The sequence below is a fragment of the Spea bombifrons genome, chromosome 5 (assembly GCF_027358695.1).
Source record: "Spea bombifrons isolate aSpeBom1 chromosome 5, aSpeBom1.2.pri, whole genome shotgun sequence".
NCBI lineage: Eukaryota > Metazoa > Chordata > Amphibia > Anura > Pelobatidae > Spea > Spea bombifrons.
The window spans coordinates 93458648-93486636 of NC_071091.1; the positions used below are offsets into that span (position 1 = coordinate 93458648).

General features: G+C 38.5%; 2 protein-coding genes across 3 annotated transcripts; one reads left to right on the plus strand and one right to left on the minus strand.

The window, feature by feature from the left end:
- Window positions 1-420: 420 nt before the first annotated feature.
- PIP4P2 (phosphatidylinositol-4,5-bisphosphate 4-phosphatase 2) lies at window positions 421-20633 on the minus strand. Of its 2 annotated transcripts, XM_053467241.1 has the most exons (8): window positions 20493-20633; window positions 11069-11217; window positions 9840-9946; window positions 8818-8941; window positions 6976-7028; window positions 3290-3380; window positions 1823-1936; window positions 421-820 (listed from the first exon to the last, which is right to left on the minus strand). In XM_053467241.1, exons 1-8 carry the CDS (start codon window positions 20593-20595, stop codon window positions 815-817), a joined length of 747 nt encoding a protein of 248 aa, XP_053323216.1. In that variant the 5' UTR covers window positions 20596-20633; the 3' UTR covers window positions 421-814. The 2 variants fall into 2 exon arrangements, with proteins under 2 accessions (XP_053323216.1, XP_053323215.1); XM_053467240.1 differs by lacking the exon at window positions 421-820 and having other exon boundaries at window positions 1596-1936.
- Window positions 20634-23560: 2927 nt separating this feature from the next.
- Window positions 23561-27964, plus strand: OTUD6B (OTU deubiquitinase 6B). The gene is made up of 7 exons (XM_053467278.1): window positions 23561-23719; window positions 24437-24591; window positions 25578-25670; window positions 25914-26226; window positions 26611-26672; window positions 27091-27197; window positions 27612-27964. The coding sequence occupies exons 1-7, from the start codon at window positions 23644-23646 to the stop codon at window positions 27691-27693; spliced, it is 888 nt and encodes a 295-aa protein (XP_053323253.1). The 5' UTR covers window positions 23561-23643; the 3' UTR covers window positions 27694-27964.
- The last annotated feature ends 25 nt before the right edge of the window (window positions 27965-27989 follow it).

Below are 27989 nucleotides of genomic sequence, written 5' to 3' on the forward strand. Positions count from 1 at the left end.
GCTGATCAAGAAGACTACAGAACATTAATGCATGCTTGTCAGACTACATCCTAATTGGCATAAAATGCTCTGGTATAATATAAGTATAGGACACATTTTGGTCTATTCACTAAAGGGAGGGTTGGCCAGAGAGTTGTGGTTTCAACTTTGCTACATTTCCTGAAAGTGAATGTTTCTGCAGGAAGAGCCTAGCTGTTCTAGTATAATGTACAGTATAAGATGGATTAAGATTTCCACACCCAATCAATCATGCATTATCCAGGGCCAGCTCAGCCCTTCCGTCACAACGAATACAGAAGTGAGGTAGTCGAAACCAAAACTCTTTGGACTCACTTTTCTGCCAACGATCCCTTTAATGAATAAACCCCCTTTTGCCACGTTATTTTGGATACAGGTATAACAGATTTCACTCTTAAAAGTGTCCTAAGCTAAAGGAAATGTATTCTACAAGATTTACCAGTAAAGATTCCCGCACACCAGAATGGTAAAAATGCCACCCAGTGTCCAAACACCACCACAGAAGACATAAAAAAACATTTCGCCCTCCCCCTCCCCAAAATCCTCCATATGAAACCATACAAATTGTAATCAGTACATTCCACGCATTGAGAAGAATGGCTTTTAATACTAGTAGAAAAAGAAAATTAAGACCCGTGAGTAATTATCGACTCATTTCTACAGTTGATCCCTGTTGTAGTGACGAAAAACACGGCGGTGCGCCTTAAAACAACGTTCTTACAATAATCTGGTTCAGGTCCTACATGCGGGTAGGAGAGTTTCTTCTGTGCTGATGGAAGTACTGTTGAAACAGGTTTCATACCTAAAAATTTGAAATGTTAAATTACAGAAAAGTACACTATTTTACATTGAATTTCCTGAAAGGGTCCTATCTAGGGTTTTAGGTAAAACAGAGCTAGGTGTATGTCAAGCAGATGCTTATTGCTCAGGGCTCAAAAAGGTGCATTCAACCTACTTTGACATTTTAGAGAAAACGAGACTTTACATCAACTGAAAAAATGAATACAGCTATTAGAGGATACTTTACATGGACTTTTCTTAAGGTTAGGGCAATACCTTCAACTTCTGCCCATAGCTGGATCATTTCTACACATTGGGAAAACATTTTAGACTATGCTAGTATATGGTATACTATGCCACCGGGTCACACTGCCTTGAATATGACGTTCCATTCAAAATGTTTTGAAGTAGATCAATTTCACTAAACATTATATCACAAAAAAAGAATATTTATGATCTCTAAAAATGGGGTATTCATTGGGATTTGATTATGACGCACCTCAGAAGCAAGCCATTAAAATATCAAGTAAAACATGAACACAAAACTAAAGCTGCGGTAAGTAATACACAAATATGAATACTGATTGCTGTTTTACAACACTTACAGAATGGCACAGATGGAAGATAAAATGCAAAAAAAAAAAGCGCAAGTGTTAAATATAACACACCGGAATTCCTGTAACGATGCACCGGACAGTTGTCTGAACATGTAAACATATATTATATATTCAGAGCTTTGAAAATAGCAGCAAAAATGAAAAATAACTTTGCATATAATGTAGTGCAATGGGTATTAAAAGTGTCCATTCCCCAGCCTTACACCTACTAGAAATGGATTGGAATCTCTAAAGAAAGAGGTTTAAGCTGCTACGGGCTGGAGAAGCCTGCAGTTTTCTGTCCTGAGGAAAATCCAACCATGTAGGGTTTAAACCCAATGAGTTATATGCCCAGAATCACCAGACCTTATCACCCGCTATATCCATTATAGACAAGTCTATGCAAAGCTGTGCTCTGGATAACTAACTTTTATGGCTCCCCAGTAACAAGCCCGGATGAGACACACTAATCCTAAAAGATAAGCAACTGCCCAGGACACGTATGTAGCGTGGAAACGTCGGGCAAAATCCTGTGTGCCAACCTGAAAAAGAACACAAGAAATAACCGACCATCACTATATATTTTCAACAAGAGTACGTTTTATAAAGCTATATAAGTTGCACTTTTAAATGCATACACAGGAGATCCCAGGAAATCAGGCATCCTTTTTTAACGTGGCCTTTACGTTGACAGCAAGTAAATAGTAATAACCCAAACCACAAACCCGTATCATGTTTATACACTCGGTTCCACCTTTAATGGGGAGAAGTACACTAACGTTCAAAAGTTTGGGGTCACTTAGCTGTTTTCATGGAAAACAAGGACATTTATAGCTAATAGCTATATTGAAGGGATTTTGGAATGATCAATTAGCCTTTTAAACGTTAACTTGGATTAGCGAACACAAGGTGCCATTGGAGCACAGGAGTGATAGGAGTGATAAAGGGCCTCTGTACGCCGATGTATATACCATATAAAAAAAATCAGCCGTTTCCAACTACAATAGTCATTTACAACATTAACAGTGTCTGCACTATATTCTTAATGGAAAAATTGTGCTTTCATTTTAAAACAAGAACATTTCTAAGCGGCCCCAATCTTTAAAACAGTAGAGAATATGAAAACATTGTTCCTCTGGTATACATGGATGAAGCACACTCGCCCCTGTGCTGCGCTATAGAAATAAGAGATACAGCTGCCACAGATTCTTCTGCCATATGTCACTCTTTACAAAGCAAATGCGACATTTATGTGCAGCACAGGGGATCCAAAAATGTAAAAACTAAACACGCAACATAACATAACATAGTTAAAAAGGCAAACATATATACATAATATGAATACTGTATATCATCATGGCAGCAGGAACTGCTTCACTACTTTAAGCGAAGGTAGGATATTCTTAATTTTCTCATCTTATCTGTCCAGCTTGGCAATGCAAATACAGACTGGATCTCATTTTCTTGGGTTTGCAAACTGGAGAAGTGAATTGGCATAGCAAAAAAAACCTACCGGCACAAAACACAACTATCGTATGCAGTTTCTACCTGAAATGTACTTTGTACGATAACAGTTATTGTGGAGGAAAAACCTGCTGTAATTCCTGTTGTGTCCAGCAGAGGTCACTTTTCTAAGCTCCGTTGCTCTTGTACAGCAACAAGGAAACACAAGCATCTGGTTTGTTAAAAATTTGTCTTTATTTTTACGCACATTTTTGGTTTTACCAAACTTGGAAAATAAGCCACTTCAAAATGTCCTCAAATGCCGTCAGCAGAAAAAAAAGACAGCTACATTTCCAAATGACCACACTGGGAATACTTCCTAAACATGTCTCCTAGACTTCAGAGTAGAAATAAACTATAACCGTGATCCTCTTGGAATCAGTGCTACTTACCGTCAGACCAACCCCAATAAAGATACAGATCATTCCCATAGTAATATACGCACAGCAGCGTCTGCGTGGGAGCGCACTGCCAACGGAGGAGCTGCAAAAAAATTAAAAAAAAAAAAAAAGAGCAAAATGTTGTTTGGTTGATCATTTCCACAGTTGTTCAAATAACAGAAAACCTTAACTGGATGTCAGCCAGTGAGCTATACATTCATAAGTTCATTTAACAGCATTCTCCTGAAATGGAATGTGAATCCTAATTATATGAGTGGTAAAACACAAAGCACTTTCTAGGCACCATTTGGGAAGCACAAGAATCTGCAACAGATTGTTAATTTATTGTTACAGACAATTCAGAGACTTTATCAAGTGTATACCTGCTTTCTAAACCATATTCTGCCCTACGGACAGTCAAAAAAGTGTGCCTAGGCAAAGCTTCTAATTATTTGTGAAACGTAGACATCCAGCTCAAATTGAGAGTCTACTGCATAAATCATAGGATTAAAAAGTTACTATATTATGTCATTCTTAATCCCAAGAAAATATAGGTAAAGAAATAAAGGTTTCATAACTACATAACTGTTTTAGGAGTATATCGCGGGATGTACACATGTACTACTCCATACTAATCTAACACCCACCCATAATCTTAAATGATCAGTGGCCCAAGATTAACAGAGATAAGAAGAATTTTATTGTGATACATGCAAACATGAAAAGATGTTGCCAAAACCTAACAAATTGCACAAAGGAAGTGGCTAGAGAGCCAGGAAAAAACAATTACGAAATGATACAAGCAGACGAACATGTTTCAAAGAGCGGTGCTGGGATGGAGAATCATGCTTTGATGCATAACAGAAGACACAAAGATACAAAATAACCTGAGAATGTCGAGGAAGAAATTAATTGCAAATGTAGCAACATGGGACATGATTTAAAAAATAATACATTTAAAAAAAATTTAGTTGAACATTATTTAGAATTTTTTGCAAAAAATATATGAATTTAATTATTCCCCCTTCAATAGGTTTGGTGATCTTTTAAAAGAAACTAAATATATTTTTTCATAAACTGATCCTCTTGAAATAAACACAAGTATTGTGTGTGAGCCATCAAACTAAGCTCGAAAATACACTTAACACAAGTTACAGAGGGATGGGAGTGGTGCTGGCGAAACAGGACAATTGGTGAGGATTTGTGCTGCTGCGGATGAACCGTGTGGGAGTTGGAGGTGTTAGTACGATTGTTTGTGGAAGTATGAATTGCCTACGGTGGCGCGTGTACCTCTGGAGCTTCCGGGAAGTCGCCATGTTAGTTCACGCTGCTGTAAGTTAGGGAAGGCCTTCAGAAAAGATGTGTGAACAGGAAAACCAAAGAAACTTAGAACATGCAAATGTCGGGAAGGATTTAATGCAATTATTTTACCATATAAAATAGATTATTATTCTGAAAATATGTACTACTTTGTGACTGATAATAAAACATGTTCTCCATAAAATAATGGACGTTAACCACTCTTGGAAAATAAAATCTAAACTACGGATAATTGAAATGTTCATAAATACTTAACAATGAAATAGTGATATTTAAGTGGACCCAATTTCCAATGAGTGTATTACAGAGTTAACCATACAGAAGAACGTGGGTTCACACTTCCAAATTGATCAGCTGCTGTGCCCTGCGTGATGTGATGTCACCTCAAGATCGTTCCCATGATTGATCACGAGGATAGGATTAGAGCTCATGGCTAAGCGGCTCGCATAAAACGCTGTAGTGTTAGAGTTAAACAGCCCTGGCATTTATCAAAGCACTCTAGTGATAAAAAATGTAATTAAAACATTACGACTAAATGAATACATGACCATAGTTAGTGCTTCAAACTCTTCACATGATTTCTGCATGATCGCTGAAGCATATTTAAGACCCGGTGAACTTGAACAGCTAACGTCTGATTTACAAAGCACCGCTACATGACACATTGCAAGGGATTCCAGTAGAATCCATTCAAGATTTGGATGGGTTCGTCTAGATGACTTTATTAAAATCTACATACATTTCAAAGGCAGAAGACTGGTACACAAAAGACATGATTATTTTTTATTTTAAAGTCATGTCATATGCCTTTCATATTTTGGATAAGGAAATCTGGAGAAACATTTCATAGAAACATACACACCATGAAGTAGGGTAACTAGTCAGACTCTATGGAGAGCCGATTTACGTGTATATGTTTCAATAAGCTGTGGTCTGCTTCACCTCACTTCAAACCATCATCTACCTTTAAGGCTGGAACTCGGTGGTTGAGATGGAGTTATGCTCCTGGCTTTTGGGGACTATTACATTTTTACATTGAAAAGTAACAGCTAAATTATAAAGTACGCAGCACTGGTACAGATGGAGTAGAGGGTCCTGCCCTTTCCATCTTACAACCTATTAGACTGTAAATAAGACTGAGCTGGCCAGAATGTATCCTCCAAACATTTTTCATTAATATATATTCGGATTTGTATGTTAGCTATGCATAACATGTCATAATGCATGCTTGGAAGGAAAAAGAACCTGAAATAGTGTGTCCCTCACAGGCATCAGGGGAATACTAACCAGTCTTAGATATTGCATTGCTTATCCACCAATGACACAAGAAATACTGTACATGCACACAGAGGAAGCGGGGTGTGCGCCCCCAACGCCGAGTCAAAGGGGAAGCCAATACTGCCGCTACATATATTCTGTGCGAATGGCATGCGAGCCTACTGAACAGGCCCAAATGCCATATAACAGTGAATGAGTTGGAGACAAATGGCTATAAGAGTGTTTCACGAAGAAAACACACAGACTTATGGCCCTTCATTAAAAGAAAATCTAAAACGCAACTTAGTCTCTAAGACCAAAAAACAATATATATATTTTTACAAAGTTGCTTTCAGTTTGGTGCCGTAACCCTCGGCACTTCTTTTGTGGCATTATTGCGATTGGAAAGTTTGGCGTGTTTGGCGACTTCCTGTGGCCAAGACGTTATTATGATTGGCTAAATAGCAGCTATTTAACCCCTTAATGACAAAGCCCGTACATGTACGGGCTCAAAATGCATTGTTTTCAATGGGTTTAGGGACCGCCCATTGTCCTTAAGGGGTTAAGGACCTTCCCGAATACAAATACCGGCCTTCCATCTACATTACGAATCAGCAAAGGAAACCACTGAGCCTGGCTATGTCACGACTCTAAACTCAGGGGCTCATACATAAGGGTACATTTTATATTAATACATATTATATCTATCTATATATAATGTGTGTGTGTATTAGAACACCTAATGAAATGCTGGAAATTATAAAATATGCATATTTTAAGTTTCTTATTCTGCTGGATCTCTTTAAAATGTAAAACTTAGTTCTTCAAACTGTGTATGAGAAAAAAAAATGACACTGCATAATGTAGGTAAACAAAGTAGAATAAAACACTAACTTTCCCAGGGAATACAAAAACTGGGAGGGTGCGGGAGAGGGCATCCTAACAACACAACTTGGAGATCCTAAAACTACAGATCTTAAATATTTATCACAGCAATCGATAATTTGTTGAAGGTCTAAAGCAGCTGCTTTCTAGGAGAAATGACTAATTATGGCGGAAACAAATGTATTTTTCACATACTGAAAGTTATGTTACTTAACACGATGTCGATGTCTACTTACATTTTTTTGCAATGCGGGCACTTTGCCAATGTGTTAAACCTCAACTCCATCCACTGCAGGAGAGGAAAGAAAACATGGATATAGATTCAATTACCTAGAATCAGCTGACGACAAGTTCATACTGTTAGGCGAAACTGACAAACACCCAAGTGACTGTATGTCCCCAGGAAGAGCATTATCTAGACATTTCATAAATTGGAATTCCCAAAAGGGGGAACTTCCCAGGCTCTGGTAAAAGCAAGTCTTCAGCTGACGTAAAACAGATACCGATAACATGTATTATTTAGCAAAGTTTATTGCAATTAAAGCACGAGTATTGCAACAAGAGAACATACTAATATTTAAAATAATATCAACGGCACACATATCTGAAACCGCATGTACTCAAATTCCAACGCATATCACAAAGACAGGGGAAAAAAAACAGATAGAATCATACCTAAAATAAAAAAAATATATATAATAAATATAAATATATATAATATATATAAAAAAAAAACCATAAAGCGTATAGTGTACCAGAAAGCCTGGAGCATTATATTCTTTATAGACATATGTTTTAAATTTTTTGTGTACCATTACAATTTATCTTGCTTTTTCTATACACACACACATATATATATCTATATATATATATATATATATCTATATATATATATTGTGAGATAGGTCAGGGATCGCCCATCTTCATTCAAACCAGGCAAACAGCAGTAAGTTCGTGCAATTAGAAAGGTTTATTAGAAAGGTTGCAAAGACAAAAGAAAGAACAACGCAGCAACAAATTTCCCAAGCCTGGTGCTAGTAACCAGCAGTTTCCATATAAAGCACTTTCAAAAGATGGTCAGCACTCCAGGTCTTTAAATTAACAATTTCAAAGTCAAGTTGACGTTTCAGTGATTGCTGACTTTCCTCAGGACATATATACACACACACGTGTAGGTTGCACAGCTCATGTAAATAACGGTACATAAGACAGGGTTAAACACCATAAATATAATACAGAAACACAATCTAGGGGGAAAATACACATTTCTGCAAAATCCCTGTCCATTTTTTAATTTCAAGAAGAAAAAAATATATATATATTTACACATACAAACACGTATGTGTGTGTTTTTATTATTAATTTGTAATTATTTATTGAGACAGGAGGGGGGTTTGAAAGGGGAGGCTTGTAGAACATTCACGCAATCATGCAGGATTCGAAGGCACAGTAGGAAGAACCCAAACTTCCAGGAAATCTCGCCTTTACATGTAATCATGCAAGGCGTCCAACCTTGGTGCTCAGTGAGGTCCCCCAGGTGTGAGGCTGTTCCCTGCACTGGGGACCATGGTGGTTTTTAAGTGCTTTTCTCCCCCATACTGTGTACCATGTCATCATAAAGGTTTAAAGCCCTCTCTTTTCATGATATCATGGTAGGCCATGGAGTGTAAGGGGGCAAACAACAGGCACTTATATATACTTTTCTCCCAGTGGGACTCAAAGCGCTTTACAGGGGTGTAATATATATATATATATTTATTAACTTATTGTAGTTACGTAATTGGACATTAATGTGTAACAAAAAAAGAGAATTAGTTGAATGCTTAGGAGAAGAGATGAGGTTTTTTTTTTTTTTTTTTTTTTTTTTTAAGGTCTCTAAAGATGAGGCCGCCCTGACCGAATGTAGCAAAGTTCCAGAGTGTAGAAGCAGCATGGCAGACCGCATTGGCGCCTAATTTTGTAAGAACTCTGGGCAGAGATAGATGTGTAGATAGAAGGGGGTGACTTAGTATGTAGGGCGATAACACTTTCAGGTAACAGGTGGTGGGTAACAAAAGAATAAAAAAATGTACACTTACTAAAAATGTATTCCCGCAATGGCCACAAACTACTCTGGTACCCTCTGGCTGAACTGGAATTGCAGGCTGAGCTGGCTGTTCTTCGGGAATTAGCATCACTGGACCAAGATTAATAATACGTCTACTGCGGAGAGAGAAAGACATTAATACAAAAGATGTATTTATCAAAGATTTCTTCTAACTTTCAGCATCAGAGGTGATTCAAGGTACAAGTCATCTAATAAAACTCTAGTTGAGTCAATGCCTGCCATGTACAAAAAGCTACATATGATGGCCAAGTAAATTTTTTTTTTTAAAGAAGACATAAATCCCACTGCCTGAATAGCAAGATGTGGTAGTAATTCCACCTGGCACCGACTACAGTCGCCTATAATCCATAAAGAGATAGTCTGGTGTCTATGTTTATTTCCCGGAGTCAATCATTTTCAGTCTCTGCATCCAGAAGGTTACAAGTTGTGTTGAGGAACATGAACGATCAGTGATATAGATCTGTATGGACGGTGGCATTATTCTCTGCTGCCTCACACTGAGAGAGGACCACGTGTGGTCTCCTACACCAATAACCCTCTAAATGCCACAAGTCTCAAATTACCATCCATACGCGACTTAAACCCGGGTGACTCTAGACAGGGTGGGGGGGATATGAGAGAAGGCTGGTGAATAAGAGTGGGGACAGTTAGGAAGCGGCCGAGATATCAAAACAGTGATGGAAGATGGATAAGGTTGGGGGCATGGGGGGAAAACATTCACAGTCTCTTCTAAATTTAATAATAATTAATCTATACCTCTTGGCAACAACTGCATATGTCAGTGTCTGGTTTCTCTCTCTGTTGTTAAAGACACCTTATCCCTGTTTAACCACTGAGAGGAGTCTTTTTTTTGTCTGTAATTTGGAAATGTCTCAATATGTCCTAGAAAACCTTTAACAGATCTACATTCTACTATTAAAAAGACAATAGCGCAGGTTTCTCCATTAAAATATCTAGCGAGCATCTGTTAATAAGTGTTAACATGCAACATACCAGTTGGGCCTTGGACATCCTATTCGCCGAGATGAATCCTTACATATGAGAAGGCAGTTACATGGACACCTAACATACTTCTTCCCTGGAGGAGGAGTTTTGATTGGCTTAAATAAAATAAAACACAAAATATTACCATATAACATGACAATAAAGAATAGTTTTATTTCTAATTTATTGCAGATTGTGATTTATAAAGTCTAAAGGCCATGACCCTAGGCTTGGGACAGTACCTTACCTAGACTTATCTATGTAAGCTACATTATATGAACAAAAGTACTGGAATATTGAGACATTACTATGAAGTTGGTCCCCCCTTTGCTGCTATAACAGCTTCCACTCTTCTGGGAAGACTTTCCACAACATTTTGGAGTGTTTCTGTGGGAATTTTTGCCCATTCATCCAGTAGAGCATTTGTGAGGTCAGACACTGATGTTGGACAATCTCTGTTCCAGTTCATCCCAAAGGTGTTTGATGGGGTTGAGGTCAGGGCTCTGTGCGGCCGGTCAAGTTCTTCAACACCAAACGTATCCAATCATGTCTTTATGGACCTTGCTTTGTGCACTGGGGGCACAGTCATGCTGTTCCCACAAAGTTAGAAGCATAGCATTGTCCAAAATGTCTTGGTATGCTGAATGGGACATACCAAGACACTTTTGACAATGCTATGCTTCCAACTTTGTGGGAACAGTTTGTGAAGACCCATTGCCATTGCAAAAGTCCCTGTGGGTGTAATGGTCAGGTGTCCCAATACTTTTGTCCATGTAGTGTAGCTTTGCCTACTAAAACTGAAATGTAACTAGAGGTTAACTTAATACAAATAAGAAGGTTTGGGTAGCTCAGCGGCAAATTGCAGCACTAGATCCCGATGAATGTACAATTACACTCACATCTTATAGTAATACCCCACTAGGCTGAATATAAGCCCTATTACTTAACTAAACATATCTAACTTAATATCTATATGCAGTTTGTAGTAAGTGGTGGGCTACACCGAAGCCAACAAGGTAATTGCTTAACATCAAAAAAATCTGTTGAAGAACATAAAAAACTAAGCTTCCTTCACTCAGCAGCCGAACTGAAAAGGTATGGAGCAGGGTTAAGACAGAAAGTGCTCAGAAATACCTAATGGCTGTTTAACATCATCTTTTATCTTATATGATTATTTGGATATATGTGGCATTGCAATGCTAGGTAATAGCATCACTCCATGAGGCTGTTCCCTTTACCGTTGCTTCATTGCAGACTGTGCATTTCACTACGTGCTGATGTAGCTTGCCATCCAAATTAATAAGAGACTGGCACACGCGGCAGTTTATAACAGGGACTCCGCTGGCATCTGGGCTGGCAATGGCTGTATACGGAGGCGGTAATTCAGCTGCAAAGAGACAATGTTTCACGCAAGCAGGCAGTCAGTGTTTGCTATAAACAATAAAAAGCCTCAAAACATAACACTGGCATATGATAAAGACAATAACTGTGAGCAATTGACTCAATTTGTTTGAAATTACATTTTATTTCTAGTCAAGATCTGTTTATTAATGATCAACACACAACAATCTCAGCCGTTCCAGATTATTGTTATACGCATTAGCTATAGCGACTGATCCAGAAAGCTCAGAATTAAGACTACTGCAACTCAATGGGACGTACTGCAATTGGATACAAATCTATTAAAATATTACATACAGATAACTGGAATAAACCAATCTATATAGTCACAATTAGCACACAAAGTTGCTGGATATACATTTCTTCCCTAAGGATTTGCATGATCTGGGATAATAGGCAAAGAGGAAAGGCAATCAGTTTGTGAACCCTAAAGGAATGTGGTTAGTTTTAGAGAACAGATTTCATTAACTATATTAAGACAGATTTATAATTAGTTAAAATCGATACAAACATTGAATCTAATTACTCACAAACATTAGAATTACAAACTATCACTATAAAAAATAAATAAAACTAGCATGTAAATGATATAAATATTATTAAAAAAATCAAAGTTGAGAAAGGTGCAAATCCCTCAGATTTTCCTCAATACGAGCCAATATCACACATAATAACACTATATTAGGACTGCACCCAAAAATTGTAATAAATATTTGTTATTACAATTTAAGAGCAATCACAAGTGCTTTGTTGCATTAAGGTAACGCCACTCTTTTTTCTCCGATGCCTCTGTTTTTTGCTATCCTTCCTCTCTTTTTTCTCCTCTGAATTTTGTTTTATCTTTCTTCTCCTTTCTCACTTTCTTGTACATCCATTTTTTTCTTATTTCCTTTCTCTCTACTACACCAAGTCCATGCCCAGTCACAGCTTCAGGCATAACCGCTCAAAGAGTGTCCTAAGGGTAGTGACCCTATTCACAATAGCGTTTCCTGGTGCCCAATTTATATAAGCACTCTTAGGGTTTCACCGTGAGGCTCTGAAAATTAGAACAGACTATCAAGCCTCCTGGTCTGTGATTAAACTCAAATCGAGAGGTCCCACTCCCCACCCATGTTTCAAGTTTCTTTGGAGCTACTGAAAATCCTAATCTCAGCCATTGTTCTCTCCCTCCCTACTGTATGGAGGAGGACAGGGAATGTTTGGTGGAAGCAGTAATGGGAAGTTCAAATAATCACATTATACAAAACCACTGCTTGAACATACTTCCCACTACATAAAAAATACGCACAATGTTTGAATATTAGGACCAATTGCGAGCGTTAAGGGTTTTTTTTCTTGATTCATTCTGGATAAAGTCGTAGCATTTCAAAAATCACACGGTTCACTGTCCATTGGACTGACACAACCTCACAAGATATTAACGTCAGCACAGGGGGAAGAGGCGACAGCAGGGGATTTAGGCAATAAACTGTTGAAATTATTTTGTTCTTCAGTGACATGCACGTCAAAAGCAAAGCGGCCACAAGCTCAGGGAAAGAGACTATTTCACAAAATTACAGAATTCCATAGGGGAAAAAAAATGCAACGCAAGCTCGCAGACATCTGATTTGCATACAAACTGTATTTTATTAAATATCTACACAGTATAACTGCTGGACACGCAGAATACATATTAACAGGCAGTTGTAATTCTGCAAGCAAAAAAAAAGCTATGGTAAGCACACAGATATTTTAGTAGTTTGATCACTTCACAAAAACGATAACATACATTGTATAGAGGGATTCCTCGATCATCTCCATACATTTAGTGGCCCCAACACAAGCGTCCTGGAGAAGATACGTTTGGCCAAACATATCCCCTACTCAGACCTGCCCAACTGCTCCATTATTGACCTCCAGTTGTTCCAGTGTTCATTCATGTGAGATATCAAGGGGGTCTAATGAGGCCTCCCACATGTATGTGGATTTGACACTCAGGAATTTCAATATTCCATTTCTGGATCAACAGCAAGAATTACTTTGATACATTTGTATATTTTTCAACCTAAGGTCATGGTAATTTTACAATGGTTTAGTAATTTTGTCATGGTTTACTACGTTATAAGAAATAAGGTATCTTAGAGTGGGGTATAAGTTGCAGCATTTTCAGAAGCTATATGTTTTTTTTCTCACCAAAATTACACATTTTTATTAAAATTACTTATCATTTATCAGTTGAGATAACAGCTAGAGGAGACCCTAGTTCTCTAAAGTGGAAACATTAAGATTGTTCTATGTTTCTATGAGTTTTGATGTTGAAGTTCAACATCATATTTTTAATTGTTCCTTTTATCAATAGTGTAGGAAATTAGTGACTTTGCGCGCTTTTTGCGCACTTGGCCTTACCTTTTCCAGAGTGTGTAACGGTTTATGGATAGATATTTGTACCTTTTGTATTTTGTATTATCGTTCCATCATTGCATATTATGAATTTTAATGTTATTGGTAATTTTGTATTCTCTCTTAGTGCTACAGAATCTGCTGGCATTCCAGAAACAGTTGACTCCCACTGACTGGCTGTTTCAAGCAGCCAATCATTGATGAGAATTGACACATTATGGAGGAGGCGGGGAGCCGCAGCTGTAGAGCACTTTCTACCTTTTTAAAAGAATCTATATTATTATGTTATCAAAAAAATAAGCATTATTTTTTGGTGAGGCTGTCAGGGGCAGTTTAATGTCCCACTCAGCTTGTAATATATTTGAGTCATTGGCCCTCTAGGAGGGGAATGAAAGCAATAGTCATTGAATAATTTCTACTTTTGTAAGCCATTATTAAAGATTTGTGTGTGTATATGTATATTTATCCATTTGGCTTCACATCGAAAGGTCATTTACATTTTATAATATCCAATGCATCACATCAAAGCCTTCAGCAGATATGGGTTTCCCTAGTTAAGTATTCGTGAGCAGAAACTCCTCTATCTGGTTTATGAAACCTGAATGTGCAATTTGGTTTCCAGGCTTCTTCCGACACACAGCTATCCTGGAACTAGAGAGGAATGGATAGTCAAACCTGTTCATAAACCCTTCTCTGGAATTCCCTTCCTTGTTCTGTCAGACTTTCTCCCGTGTAAGCGACTTTCAAAAGCTCTCCGACACAGTTTGGGGCAGACACAGTTTGGGGCAGACACAGTTTGGGGCAGACACAGTTTGGGGCAGACACAGTCTGTAAAAGACTGATTCTGTGAGTATTTACCCCGAGAGTTTGCCTCTAGTGAGGGGGAAGAGGATATTGGGAGAGAGAGGATTCTACCAAGGCCTATGGAGAAGTCCCACAGACAGAGCTCAGATAAACTCCATCCCCTCAGATAACTCTTGAGTATTGCTCATTGATGTTATTGTTTGTGTTATAGTTATTGTATTCGTTTATTGAAACTGTAAGGCTGTTACATTGGGCTAATTTAATATACACTTGCGTATGTGTTTTGTTCCGTCATATGTTCCCTAAATAACAAACCTCCAAAGAAGAATGCTTAAGTAATTTAAAGTAAAAATCAGTGACCTCCAGAGCGGCACGTAAACCTCTTCTGCTGTGCACTTTAGCCAATCACTGACAGCAAATGCTAGTCGGGCACAACTCTTGCGCAATACAATGCAGAAGCTGGCTGATATCGAGTATATCGCGCATGCACATTGGTAAACAAGAGACGTCTTTGGCCAAATCTCATGCAACTCAAGCAGCTGGAAGGTGGAGAAAGAGGGCTAAATGCATGGAGGAGGGAATCAGATGAATCCCTCCACACATTTGTAAGGGGAAAATGTGAATTTAAACGGGACATTCAGCTAACCCTTTAACCCTTTGAAAACCAGTGCTATTTTACACTACTGGACCAAAGAATTTCTTCAATCATTATTTCGCTCCTTCTCGTTTAGTGTACCCACACAAATTACGGTATATGTACATTTTTGAGAACCACTGTATATATATATATATATATATATATATATATATATATATATATATATATATATATCACATTTTTTAAAAGGTTTTTATTTATTTTTAACCCCCCATTTAACCCTACCGAATGCTTCACTAACTTTAAAATATAAACGTAAACCTTTATAAACAAATAAATAAATCAACCTGGATCTTGGGACCAAGTGAATCACTTTTACTTAGTGTTCTTCACCTCTCTCCAACTCACAATCACAGCGAGAAGGAGAGAGGCAGAAAGCAGAGACATTTGTCATTTGACATGCGATTGGCTGTAGACTGACCAACAGTGGTGATTACGGATGATGCAACAGGTACAAGCGTTCCTGTAATCTTCTAGGTTCCGGCTACCAGAGACTGATAAAGTAGATGGGTTAGGGTTAAACCCCAAATTCTTTAACTTTGTAGGAGGTAGGAGGGGAAATTGGTGGGGGGTGTCTAAATGCCGATCCCATGATGCAGATAAGAGGAGCAAAACCCAGAGTTTCCAGGTATGGTCACTGGTCCTCTAGGGGCATCTTTTTATGACGTACCTGGTATGTCATTGGTCACTAAGGGCTAATGGGCACATTAAAAGAAACACACTGGGAAAAGCTTGTGTAGAAGGTCTTTACAAAACATTTTTTAGATAAGTGAATTAAACCTAACAGTATTTTTCTCTTTTTCAGGCATTGGCTGTTAAGGAAGACTAATTTAATTAGTTAATGAGTCTCTAATTTCCTTGAATCCTAAGTGTAACCAAATTTTTGATAACTGTGAAAAGCTAATTACCAGTAACAAGATGAAAGGCAGCAAATGTCTCTCAGCGAGATTGCCTTGAGCTCCCATATGCCATGTCAAAAGCAGTGTCAAGTGCTCATTTTTGGAGAAAAATAATGGCTCCAAATCTAGAGAAATCTTATTAAAAAACTAACATACTCTGTGGCAATGAACAAAAAAATATTTAATAATAAAATATGAACACTGTGGTGGGAGTAAAAACAAGCAAATTACCCACGTACAAATACTAGAATTACCAGAGGTGATTGAACACTCCAAGCACTTGTAAAAAGCTGTAATAGTCGCCACCATGCAGGCCATTCATAGGGCTTCCATAACGAGAAAGGCACCAATTTTGTGGGACTTGCTGCATGTACCAATCCCGTATGGGAGTTAAAAACAGAAGGATCAATTCACTAAACGGAGAGTTGATTGAGTTCCTTTACTATAAGGCCAATTCCAAAGAAGCATACCTGGGAACTCTCCCCGGTTTGAAGCGCCGCTTCTCCAGGTCAACACCTGAATCCTCAGGGTCGGAGAAAGCGGGGTCATGACATGACCCACTCCCCACCCATTTCTCCTTTAAATGGGTTTTTTCCCTGCAATGTCACGGCGTCAGTACAAGGGTAGGCTCCGAGTAGCCAGAGCCCACAAGTTCCCAGGCATTCAAATAAGCTATTGCAGCAGGTACAGCTGGACTAGCTCTATATAATGTATGGTCAAGCCAGTGAGATTTCTTCAGTTTCCCTACACATTGATTTATGCATTATACAGGGGAGCTCAGCCCTTCATGCTGGAGGAACATGCCAGTGTGGGTCCTTCATAATGAATAATGATGCGAGAGGTCAAATAAAAGTATTCAACAAAACACAGCAGCTTCTGCAGTAAAACAGGGACATGTAGCATTATACGAATATAATGTGGCAGTTTGGGTTAGAATTACATGAAGCTGGATTGTTAGGAATAGGAATGAGATACCTCTGGCCATATAGCCGTGAGGGAATCACCCCCATGATGTTCAGTCAGCTACATGGTTAATTGCACATCATAGCAGCTGGAACGCTGGATCCATGTGTTGAAATCCGTGCTGCCCTATATATCCGTCTGGGTCTGACACGTGCAGTGATGCTGAAAACTTGCCCACAGTTGGACCTCAGTTAATGTCAGCAATGTTTGTTTCAGAAGCCACACGTGTGAAAGGGCTCCCCGAACAACATTTCAAAGAAAGCACAAAGGCCAGTGCACAAGCAAAAGGCCGCTAGACATATTTCCCCAGAGGCATGATCACCTTGCCAAACCCAACATTTTACAATAGTTTGTACTGTAGTGAAAACATAAATGATAACGCTAAGGAAAAAAGATACCTTATAGCTATATGAAGAGGAATCTCTTAAACTGAGAGCCCCGAGAAGTTGCTTAATCTGATTAAAAAGTTGAGTCATTGCTGAGTATCCACATAAACATTATCTGTACGGCTTTGGCAGCAGAACACTTACAATGGAAATGTCATCCACCAACTGCTGTCACATGTATGTTTAAGCTTGATATATGTAGCGGTGATCATGGAGAGCATGTATGACGTGTGTAGCTGAGAGTGATGTGTATGTTTGAGTGCATGTAGTCTGAGAGCAGTGTGTGTGTGTTTAAGTGCATGTCAGGAGGATTGATAGCGGTCAGTATGTTTGATTTTACACTAATATGGCTGAGAGTGGTCAGTGTGTTTAGATCGGTGTGTTAGCTGAGAGTAATCAGTGGGGCTCAGTATAAGTCAGTGGGGGTCCTACTCTAAGCTGTTGATTGAAGGTTGTCCTGAAAGGCATTTATTCTCAAGAGATCATTGAATGATTCACTGTGATCACAGAACAGGAATGTGAAAGCAAAGCTGTACTGAATTGGGAAAAACATCTACATTGTCAGCTTGTGTTAGCGTAATACAATTTATTTGCACCGTTAAACAGACCAATTATAGGAACCAACCAAGGATCAAAGAAAAAAAAATACTGACTCAGGAGACTAAATTCCTTTACTTTTAAAAATATTTTTATCTGCATCAAAAAGTGCCCATTAACAGGAATACAACAAAAACTGATTGTGTGTCAATGAAAGGGTTAAACTCCAACAATTACACAATTTTGCTCTGGGAGCATTATCTGGCATGCAGGGGGGAAATCATTATCAAGAGAGCGGCTGTGTGATGTCTGAGTGAAACATGGAGCTGTAATGACAGTGCTTGCAGAGAGATAATCTGGTCACCTTGCTTCCTCTCAACATCTTTCTTCCCTTTGCACTGGTCTAATGATGGGAAGAATGCATTCACAAAAAACACTGAAATGTAAAATACTTCCATCAACCTTACATGTTTTTTAACCAACGTACAGAAACACAACTGGACAGTAGATAACAACCAGCTAGTCTGCCCATTTTTTGTGACGTAAAGACAAACCTAAACCAACCCTTGTCTCATCTTATATTCAGGACAGCTTAATGCTGTCCTGAATATAAGGACAGCATAAGCTTAATGCCATGTTTAAATTCCTTCGCTGTATTAACCTATACAACTTCAGCTGGGAGGCTGTTCCACTTATCTACCACTGTCTCAGTAAATTACAAGTTAGCCTTTGACCCTCTTTTTAAGCTTCTCCTTCTCTTTGTGGGAATGGGCCTTCAGCTTATCTGAATAGCTTTACACATGGTGTTATATTTTGTTTCTAAACGCCATTATTATTATTATTATTATTATTATTATTATTATTATTATTATTATTATATATTAGTATGTTTACATTGGAATTCGAAAAAGGCAACAAAATTAACTTATTAAAACACTCACAGAACTCGCTACATTACAGGAGTTCATCAACAGTTGCCTTTCCTGAAGGTCTGAGGCTATTGGCTGATGCTAAACTATGAGTGCAATGCATTGCTTAAAGGTGCTGTTCCACTCAAACGTCCTATTGCATGAAAAGTCCTCTTAAGAGGCACTGCTAGACCTTCCTTTACCTTTTTCACATGGATAAGGCTATACTCAACATACCAAATATGTTTTTACAGCAAGGGGTAGAGCAACCATTATTATATGATCAAATTCTATTTTTCAATCCTTTGTTATTATACCTTTTTCTGATATATAATGTGATGAAAGATAACGTAGGGAAATTAAACCTTATATTTGGGACTAAATCTATAAGTGTCCTATACAACTATTGGCATCTTTAGTGTAAGTTGATAACTTTTATTTGGTCAACACAGAAAAAAGATGTAAAGTTACATAAACTTTCAGGACCTCAGTGGTCTCTTTATCATGTACAACTATTGTACTACCATCCCTGGAACAATGCAATTCAATGATAATATATATAATACATCTCAAAACATTTACATTTCAGGCTTTTTGTTATGTCCCCATTGCATATGCATTTGGCCCTTTCATCAGCTATGTGCAGGAGATGGATTCTAATTTCAAAGGGAGCCCTTTTCTGACTGGCTGCTTGAAGTAGGCATTCAGCGGCCCTGCAGCTGCAACTTCTACCAAAGGTAAGTGAATTTTATTTTTATAAAAATCCATATTAAAGTACATTTTTCAGCATTACTCCACTAAAATACACTATCCTTCTGCCAGTTCCATATATGCAAGAATATGAAATCCCCCCCCCCCCCCAAAAGGGTGAAAAAAAGACACAACATGCAAATAATTGTTTACTGGCAATGCAGGGGCTTTACTGCTGCAGTTCAAATCTAACAAAGACATCTCTGATGTATACATCCAAGTACAAGGAGTAACAGACCATCAATTAACCATCTGGATCTGTAAATTAAGGCACTTAACAGCTTTTAAACAAGCACCTTGATTTAATAGTCAGGAGTGTCAGAGGGGTGTGTTCGTTCAAGGTAACCCCCTTGATCTATTTGGGGTTAACCTAGACACAGGAATAGTCACTCCAGGTATTTATACTTATTCTGAATATTTCCTATTTCATATAATCAGATCTGATTAAGATCTTAATCAAAGAAGCTTACCAGGGCTAAGCAGTACTCACCAAGCAACCAATCCCTGAATATATTCTACCCAGTTTGTTCCATACACCAGTTTAGCGGCTGGATCTTAAATACAGAATGTTTATAATCTGGTTTGCAAGTGCTAATCCTCAAATCAGATCTGAGCATTCCCTGGACCACAAGGCCCACATTAAGTGGACACATGTGCTCCAAGAAGTGCTTTAATACAGATCCCTTTACAGATGACATTGTTTTAAACTGGATCATTCATGTTAAATCATCTGCAGATCATACAAAGAATGCAGGGTGTTGTTTCTTGTTCATCACATACGGGCACTGTGTACTTTTCCTTGTTAATAGCATGAACACAACAAAGCAATAGGGTCTTACAATAGCCCAAACCTCTGCAGTGTATCACATATCAGTATGATTCAGCCACTCTGCAGAACTATCTCCTCCCTCCAATGAGTTTGAATTGCTGGAACACATGCACACAAACACACACTGCTTGGCTGGGTGATCCCTTACCTCGCAGGTTACTCTCCTGGGTGTAAGGGGGAGCAGTGGGGGTAACATTGCCAGAAGTGGGGGAGATCAGAGGGGAGCGTTCATCAATCCCATCAGCAGCCATGACTGCAGAAGCTGCAGCTAAACCAGAGGGGAGGGAAGGAAGCTTCTCACAATGTGCATGTCACAGGGCTGGGAATCACAAGGAGAAGGGAGGAGACTGCCCAAGATACAGCCTCCCAGCAGACCCCCCCTGCGTGCAGAGTGGAGACAGACAATCACATGCATTCCCATGTACATGATCTTATGGACACATGCCTCATACACTTTTTTTTAAAAAAAAGGGCATTGAAAGAACAATTGTATGTCTTACTATAGCACAAGATGAGCATATGAATATTTATATAATATCCCATATTTATATATATATATATATATATATATATATTTATATAAATCAAGCATAATAAAATACATTTTGGACAATATGGGTATGTTCTGTATTCCAAGCTTTGTGTTAAGTAGCAGGCATATACAAATAAGAGAGCATATGTAGCATTGGGGAAGGAATCAATAAGGGACATACTAGGCATAGAATTCAAGAAATATACATTGTATCTTTATTATTATCTTTATATAGCGCCAACAATTTACGCAGAGCTTCAGCTACATGTTTGTGAATAAAATTCCTAGAGCGCTTTGGAAACTGCACTTTTATGAACTGAGAACAAAATAGTTTGCAGACATTCTATTATTGATATGTGTTTTATGTTGCTTGCTGCACATATATATATATATATATATATATATACAGCTCGTGTTAAATATAGGAAAGTTGTATACTTGAATTTTGTCATGGGCATTTGTGTTTTTATCATAAGTGCAATTGATTTTTAGGTAGCAGTTGTTGCCTCCAATAGCAATAGCCTCCTATTTTTACATTAAAAATCCTAGTGCCTGACCGAATCTATTATAATCACACAATGTCTACACTATATTCTTCATAAAGGGCAAAATGATGTTAGCTGCAGCACAAGGCATGCATTAGATGAGGGGGGAGGGAGTGAAACCACCTGAATCACAATATGGTCTCCAGCTTCCCATGTCTGCCGACACATTTGGAGTTTAACATTTGTCAGGGTGTTTAAAATAAGATTCCAGTGCGAGGCATGCATTGATATAGTTTGCCAATACATTTCATAGTTGAGTTGAAAAGGACATTTCCTTGTAACCATGTTCAGTCTGTGGGTGCAGGTCAGACCCGGGCTAGTGTGAATTAAAAAGCTTCAGGACTGCTAATCTTATACACTCAATGTAATACATCTAATTTTATCATATATCAGAGCAGCGCCGACCTTCCCCTACTGTCTGATCGCCTCATTCGGCGATTGTGCCGAATTAACCCCCTCAATGCTGTGATTAAAGTATACATTATGTAGGGCCAGCTCAGCACTTTTTTGCTGTAGAAACCTACCAGTGTTGGCCCTTCATAATGAATGAATAAAACCCTTTGGTTTTCAAGTGAGACAAGTGCTTCAACATCCATAAAGACACCGTGATGTCACTATCATACCTTTTACCCCTGGCGAATAGGGTTGCTGGGGGAGCAGAGCTTGGGAGGTAGCGTGACTGGCAGCGCTACTGTGTGTGCACACAATTCTGCGCATGCACACAATGCATTCTTTAGTGACTGCATTCTCTAGTGTCCCGATAAAACAGGACAGAGTAAGAGCTTGCAGGGACAGTGGAATATAGAGGCAAAATTGGGACTGTCCAAGACTGTCAAAGTGGCACAGTTGAGAGGCATACACTATGGCTACGGTTATTCCCAAGAACTCCAAAACCAAATTTGGAAATATCTCAATATCTCAATTATAATGCCTGGGAACTCTTGGATTTGCCCCACTCCCCGCCCATTTTCCCTTTAAATGGGGTGTGTTACACAACGTCAGCAGGACCACCGATGCCAGCGGGTAATCTTGGCCGTATCCCGCAAGGGGGGCTCCAGGTAGCCAGAGCCTAAAAGTTCCCATGTATTATGTTTATATTAAACCCAGGCAGAAATTCCAGGAGCCTAATTTTCAAACTCAAGTGCTTGTAAGAAAAAACACACAACCTTATCACAAACAACCCCAAATCTTAAGACCCACCTCCTGCTGTCTGACTCTAAATAAACGCCTAAAGCAGTTTAGGAATGAGCTTGAGGCCACACTGTACTTGGGAACAATTCAGTTTATGTGGGCTAATGAACTTCAATCCTATTATAAATGAAGACAGAGACTAAGATGACCAGATGTCTACTTTAACTGGAAAGAAGTCTATAAAATGCATACTATGGGGCTGCATCAAAACAGGCACCAGATGACTGAGCCATATAGCCTGCCTAGACGATATCCATATGATTAACCCGGAATTTGAAAGCGAGAATAATGGGTCATATACAAAGGAAGAATGATGTCACATCATTTATGTCATATGCAGCTCTCTGGAAGGGGCCGGTGTTTGAAGCGGTTTGCTAAATATTTCTGATAAAATCAGGCACTACTTCCTTGGACACACTTCTAATAGTTTTTTCATAGTTGTTCGACAGCCCTGAATGCTGAACCAACTGTTTCTTTCTCTTACTATATGAAATATATACTTTTTCTTTCTCTTACTATATATATAATATATATATATACTGTTTGTTTCTCTTACTATATATAATATATATATATATATATATATATACTGTTTCCTTCTCTTACTATAAATATATACTGTTTCTTTCTCTTACTATATTACCATTGCTCGCTTATAATTCTCCAGATTTCAGTTGTCATACTGTCTTCTGTCCTGTAAGATTATTATTATTATTTTTTTTAATGCTCCTTATTCAGACGAAGGCTTTATTATAAATTAAGTACTATGTTTTAACAACGGTACGTTCCAGGCGCGGTATGATGACGTCAGCTGATCGCTTAGCCAATCGTTATACAGAGGGAGCGTCAGCGAGTCAAAGGTGAATAATAGACCAATAAGACGCTGACAAGCTTAGACGTAACCAGTAGAGAGTTCAGAGGATTTTTATGCTCGATCCCGCTGATTGGCTCCTTCTCGCCAAAATGTTGAGGTCACAGTCGGTTCGGTCTGTCAGTGTGGGGATGTGTGGAAGGTGACGCGCCCTGCAAGCATGGACGGGGAGGAAGATACTACCGGCGAGGCGGCGCTGCTGAAACGGCACCGGAATGAGAAGAAGGAGCTGCAGGGTGAGTGGGGATTGGCGGCCGAGGCTGTGATTCCCTGCTTTATCTGCAGAAATAGCGAATGGGTGGAAGGAAGATAAATGCTTAGCCCTGTGCGAGCCATATAATATATGATACAGCCATATAATATGTGATGCAGCCCTGTGTGAGCCATATAATATGTGATGCAGCCCTGTGTGAGCCATATAATATGTGATGCAGCCCTGTGTGAGCCATATAATATGTGATGCAGCCCTGTGTGAGCCATATAATATGTGATGCAGCCCTGTGTGAGCCATATAATATGTGATGCAGCCCTGTGTGAGCCATATAATATGTGATGCAGCCCTGTGTGACTGAGATAGTATAATCTCTTTCTCTCCCCCCCCCCCAACATTTGAATGGTAGGGTTTGTTCGTGTGTGTAATTGTATATGTGGGCTCCCCTCTATTGAGTGCACAGAGGAGTCGATTTCCTAGGGATCCTTTTATCTCACTGTGAAATATAGAGGGCTGGGTATGATGCGTTCGCCCAGTATGCTGAATAAATAAATTGGTGAGATTAACTAACATTAACTTAAAAAGTTCTTAGTCACTCCAGTATGGAGTTTTTTTTTTTGTTTTTGTTTTTTGCTCCTCCTAAACCAGGAAGTAAATTTTCTATAGCGGAACAAATTTTTTTTTGTAGAGCTTAAAGATTTGTGACATTTTATTATCTTTTTATATATATTTATACATGCAGCTAAAATCCAGAGCATGAAAAACTCTGTGCCTAAAAATGACAAAAAGCGGAGGAAACAGTTGACTGAAGATATTGCTAAATTGGAGTCTGAAATGGATGAGAAACACAAAAGGGAACTGGAGGAATTGGCAGCGAGCCAACGTGCGCAAACACAGGTAACTTTTTGTTTGTTTTTCTTGTCATATATTTATTTTTCCTCCTTTCCTTTCATTTTTTTTCAGTCTGCAAACTGAATAAAATACAAGATTGGCATGTCTAAGGCCCTTCATTTGCATAAGCCTGATTTAGACACATCTTCTGAGCGCAGCACAGGGTTTGGAATCACGAGCAAGCATTCCATCTACAGTCTTCAAGTCTGCACAGGGAGTGATTACACTAGCTAGATGGATATGTGACCCCTTCTTGCCTTCCCTGAAGAAAGCCTGGATCTTTTTGGTCCCCCATCCGAAGTCTTTAGAAGGAGATGGCGGCCAAAGGGCCAGCCTACCACCCCAACAAAAAGCTAGATCTTCAGCGACCTGAATATCCAGTGTTCACAACCACATACATTAGGGAATGCACAGATGGACAGTAATATGATATTGGAATAAAGTGTGTTCAATCAAAAATACAAACATCTTGGTCACATGTGCACAAACAAAGCGTGGCCAATGATTCTAGATTTATTAACATTTTCTTCCATGCACCAGCCACAAGGTAAGCCAAGTGAAATAAAGTGTAGATGAAAGGCTCCAGAACCACATCTCAGTAACATTCCCACATGCAATGACTGATGTACCCTCACCAAACCAAAACAGTGGAGCTGTCCCAGGTTGGACCTCGCTGGGCACTCTGAAGCCAAGAAGCGTTGGGAACACAAAACACGTTACATGGGCATATGCAAAGGAAGAATTGATGTAATTTTAGCATTACTGATTTGTTGAACAATTTCATAGGCTCTAGATTTTCCAGGAATTTCATAAACTGGGCTCTCCGTAGGCCTTTAGAATTGGGGAAAATCACCTTCACGACAACTGATTAAAGTTCGTTCCTAATTTTAGCACATTCGGTTTTTTTTTTTGTCCTTATATAGTAGTATTAGGATGCATACTGTACTATATTAGCCGCTTTTTATAATGACCGCTATGTTTCTTTTTTTCAGACAGAAAGCGTTCTTAATGGTATCATAAGTTTAGACCTGGAAAACACAGAGCCTGTCCAACAACCACGTGTCACCAAAGCTCAAAAGAGGCGGGTAGGACTTCTCCTTTTGCAATATAAATTTGAGTATCTATGAATGAAGTCCACAATAACTATACATAGAACACAGTTGTTGTGACTCACGCTTTAATTGTAAAAGTTTGTTTACATGCTCATAATTTTTAGTGTTTCATACACGGCTCTAGAAGCTATATAAGATCGGAGCTTTCAATGCTATTTTACCAAGTGTCACATTGGTTTGCCTAGGCTAATTATATCCGTTTTCCGATCCCTTTAGGAGAAAAAGGCTGCCTTGGAGAAAGAGAGAGATGAGCGCATAGCTGAGGCTGAAATAGAAAATTTATCTGGAGCCAGGCACCTGGAAAGTGAAAAACTCACGAGCCTCTTGGCAGACCGCCAGCTGCAGATTAAACAGATCCCATCAGACGGTCACTGTATGTACAGAGCTATCGAGCACCAGCTGAAAGAGCAAGATAATGTCCTTACGCTTTCAAACCTCAGAAGCCAAACGGCAGACTACATGCGAAATCACGCAGATGAATTTCTCCCGTTCTTAACAAATTCTGCCACAGGGGAAATGTATACCCAGGGTAACTAACATTACACTTTTTGTGTATATTGTTTACATATTTCATTAACCCTTATAATTGTCCTTTATTGATTCTGGGCATAGTGAGCTAATGTGGGTGGAAGATTGTATGGAACAGAGAAAAGTATTAAGTGGCTATGCCCACAAATAGAATTTCTCAGAGCTGTGTCTGCACACCAGGTTTTAATGATACAAGTCATGTTAGAGCAAAAAAGGGCATCTAATCTTTATGATCCGAATTATTGCCCAGGATAGAAATAAAAAGTACCAAATGATAGCTGTGTGAATTCCCGATGCAGGTGCGTATGCCCATAATTGTTTTTGCTATGTCACAGAATGTCGTGAGTGCATTTAACATATGCCCCCCCCCCATTGTTTTATACAGAGGAGTTCGAGAAATACTGTACTGAGATAGAAAGCACTCCAGCATGGGGGGGTCAATTAGAGGTAAGTATTTTATCTATTTGGTCTTTTATCTATTTTTTTTTTTCCCTCACCAAATGAACATATCGGGCGGCCACTTAATAGCCTGCGTTACAGTGCATCCCCACCCGGGAGCGTCTCAATTATTTGTTCAATTCTGCCATTACAGAGGAAAAATCTTCATGCACATATCCATCTGATCCTGCCACAAGGGCAGTCTAGAACTGAAATTCTAGATACATATATATTATATAATTTAAAACTTGTATACATTTCTGTAGAACATAAATATTTAAATGGCACTTGCTTTTTTTTATAACATGTTCGCTTGTTAGAGAGATAGGTATGATTTTTGCAGTTTGTCTTTAATTCATTTATTAACAGAAGCATCTCACAGGTTGACATTACAGTTTCTTACAATCTATATTTTCCCTCCCAACAGCTCAGAGCCCTGTCTCACATACTGCAAACTCCTATTGAGGTTATCCAAGCAGAGTCCTCCCCCATTTACATTGGTGAGGAATATTCAAGCAAGCCTATAACCTTAGTGTAAGTAATTATTCTTCTGGCATAAAAAAAACTAAGTTTTCTTTTTTTTGTTTTCTTTTTCTCTCTATTGACTACAAAGCAATACCAAAAGTTTGCGATTATCCCAATAACATTATATATGTAAACTTCTAATTTGTGGAGACCTCCGACTTTTATACCTATGACCTTTAAAAAAAAAAAAAAAAAAAAAAAAAATGTATGGTTTGTTTAAATCACACCTCTCATTATAATGTTTTTTATTTTATTATTCAAGCATTTTGTTGCATTTACCTGCTCAATTGTTTGGATCCTACCTTAACTCATTTCTGATATGCAATATTTGCTAATAAATCTGAATTGTTATGGATACAAAAAAGCTGTAATAGTTCTATCATTAAAAAAAAAATGATCTCTATACTTTTTTGTTTCTTTTAGATATATGCGCCACGCTTACGGACTGGGAGAGCATTATAACTCAGTTGAACAACTAAAGGTGGCATCTCTGGAAAGCAGCTAGGGGACCCTGTTACAAGTGGCCATTACTATTGTTATTGTCAAATACTTTACAAAACTGTTAGCCACATTAGAAGTGATACCCAAAAAGAATGTTGCCATATTTTTGAGAGGGTTTGGAATAGTTCTCACTTGTGGGCAGTAAATTGTATGACTTTAGTGCTACAAACAAAGTAAAAAAAAAAAAAAAAAAAAACCCTCCATACTTTCAACAGTACAATGTTCTGTCAAAAATACACAGTTTGCTGTTTAAAGATAAATTGTAAGTCCTCTAAGCTTCTTGCATGTTTTCTTTTGTGT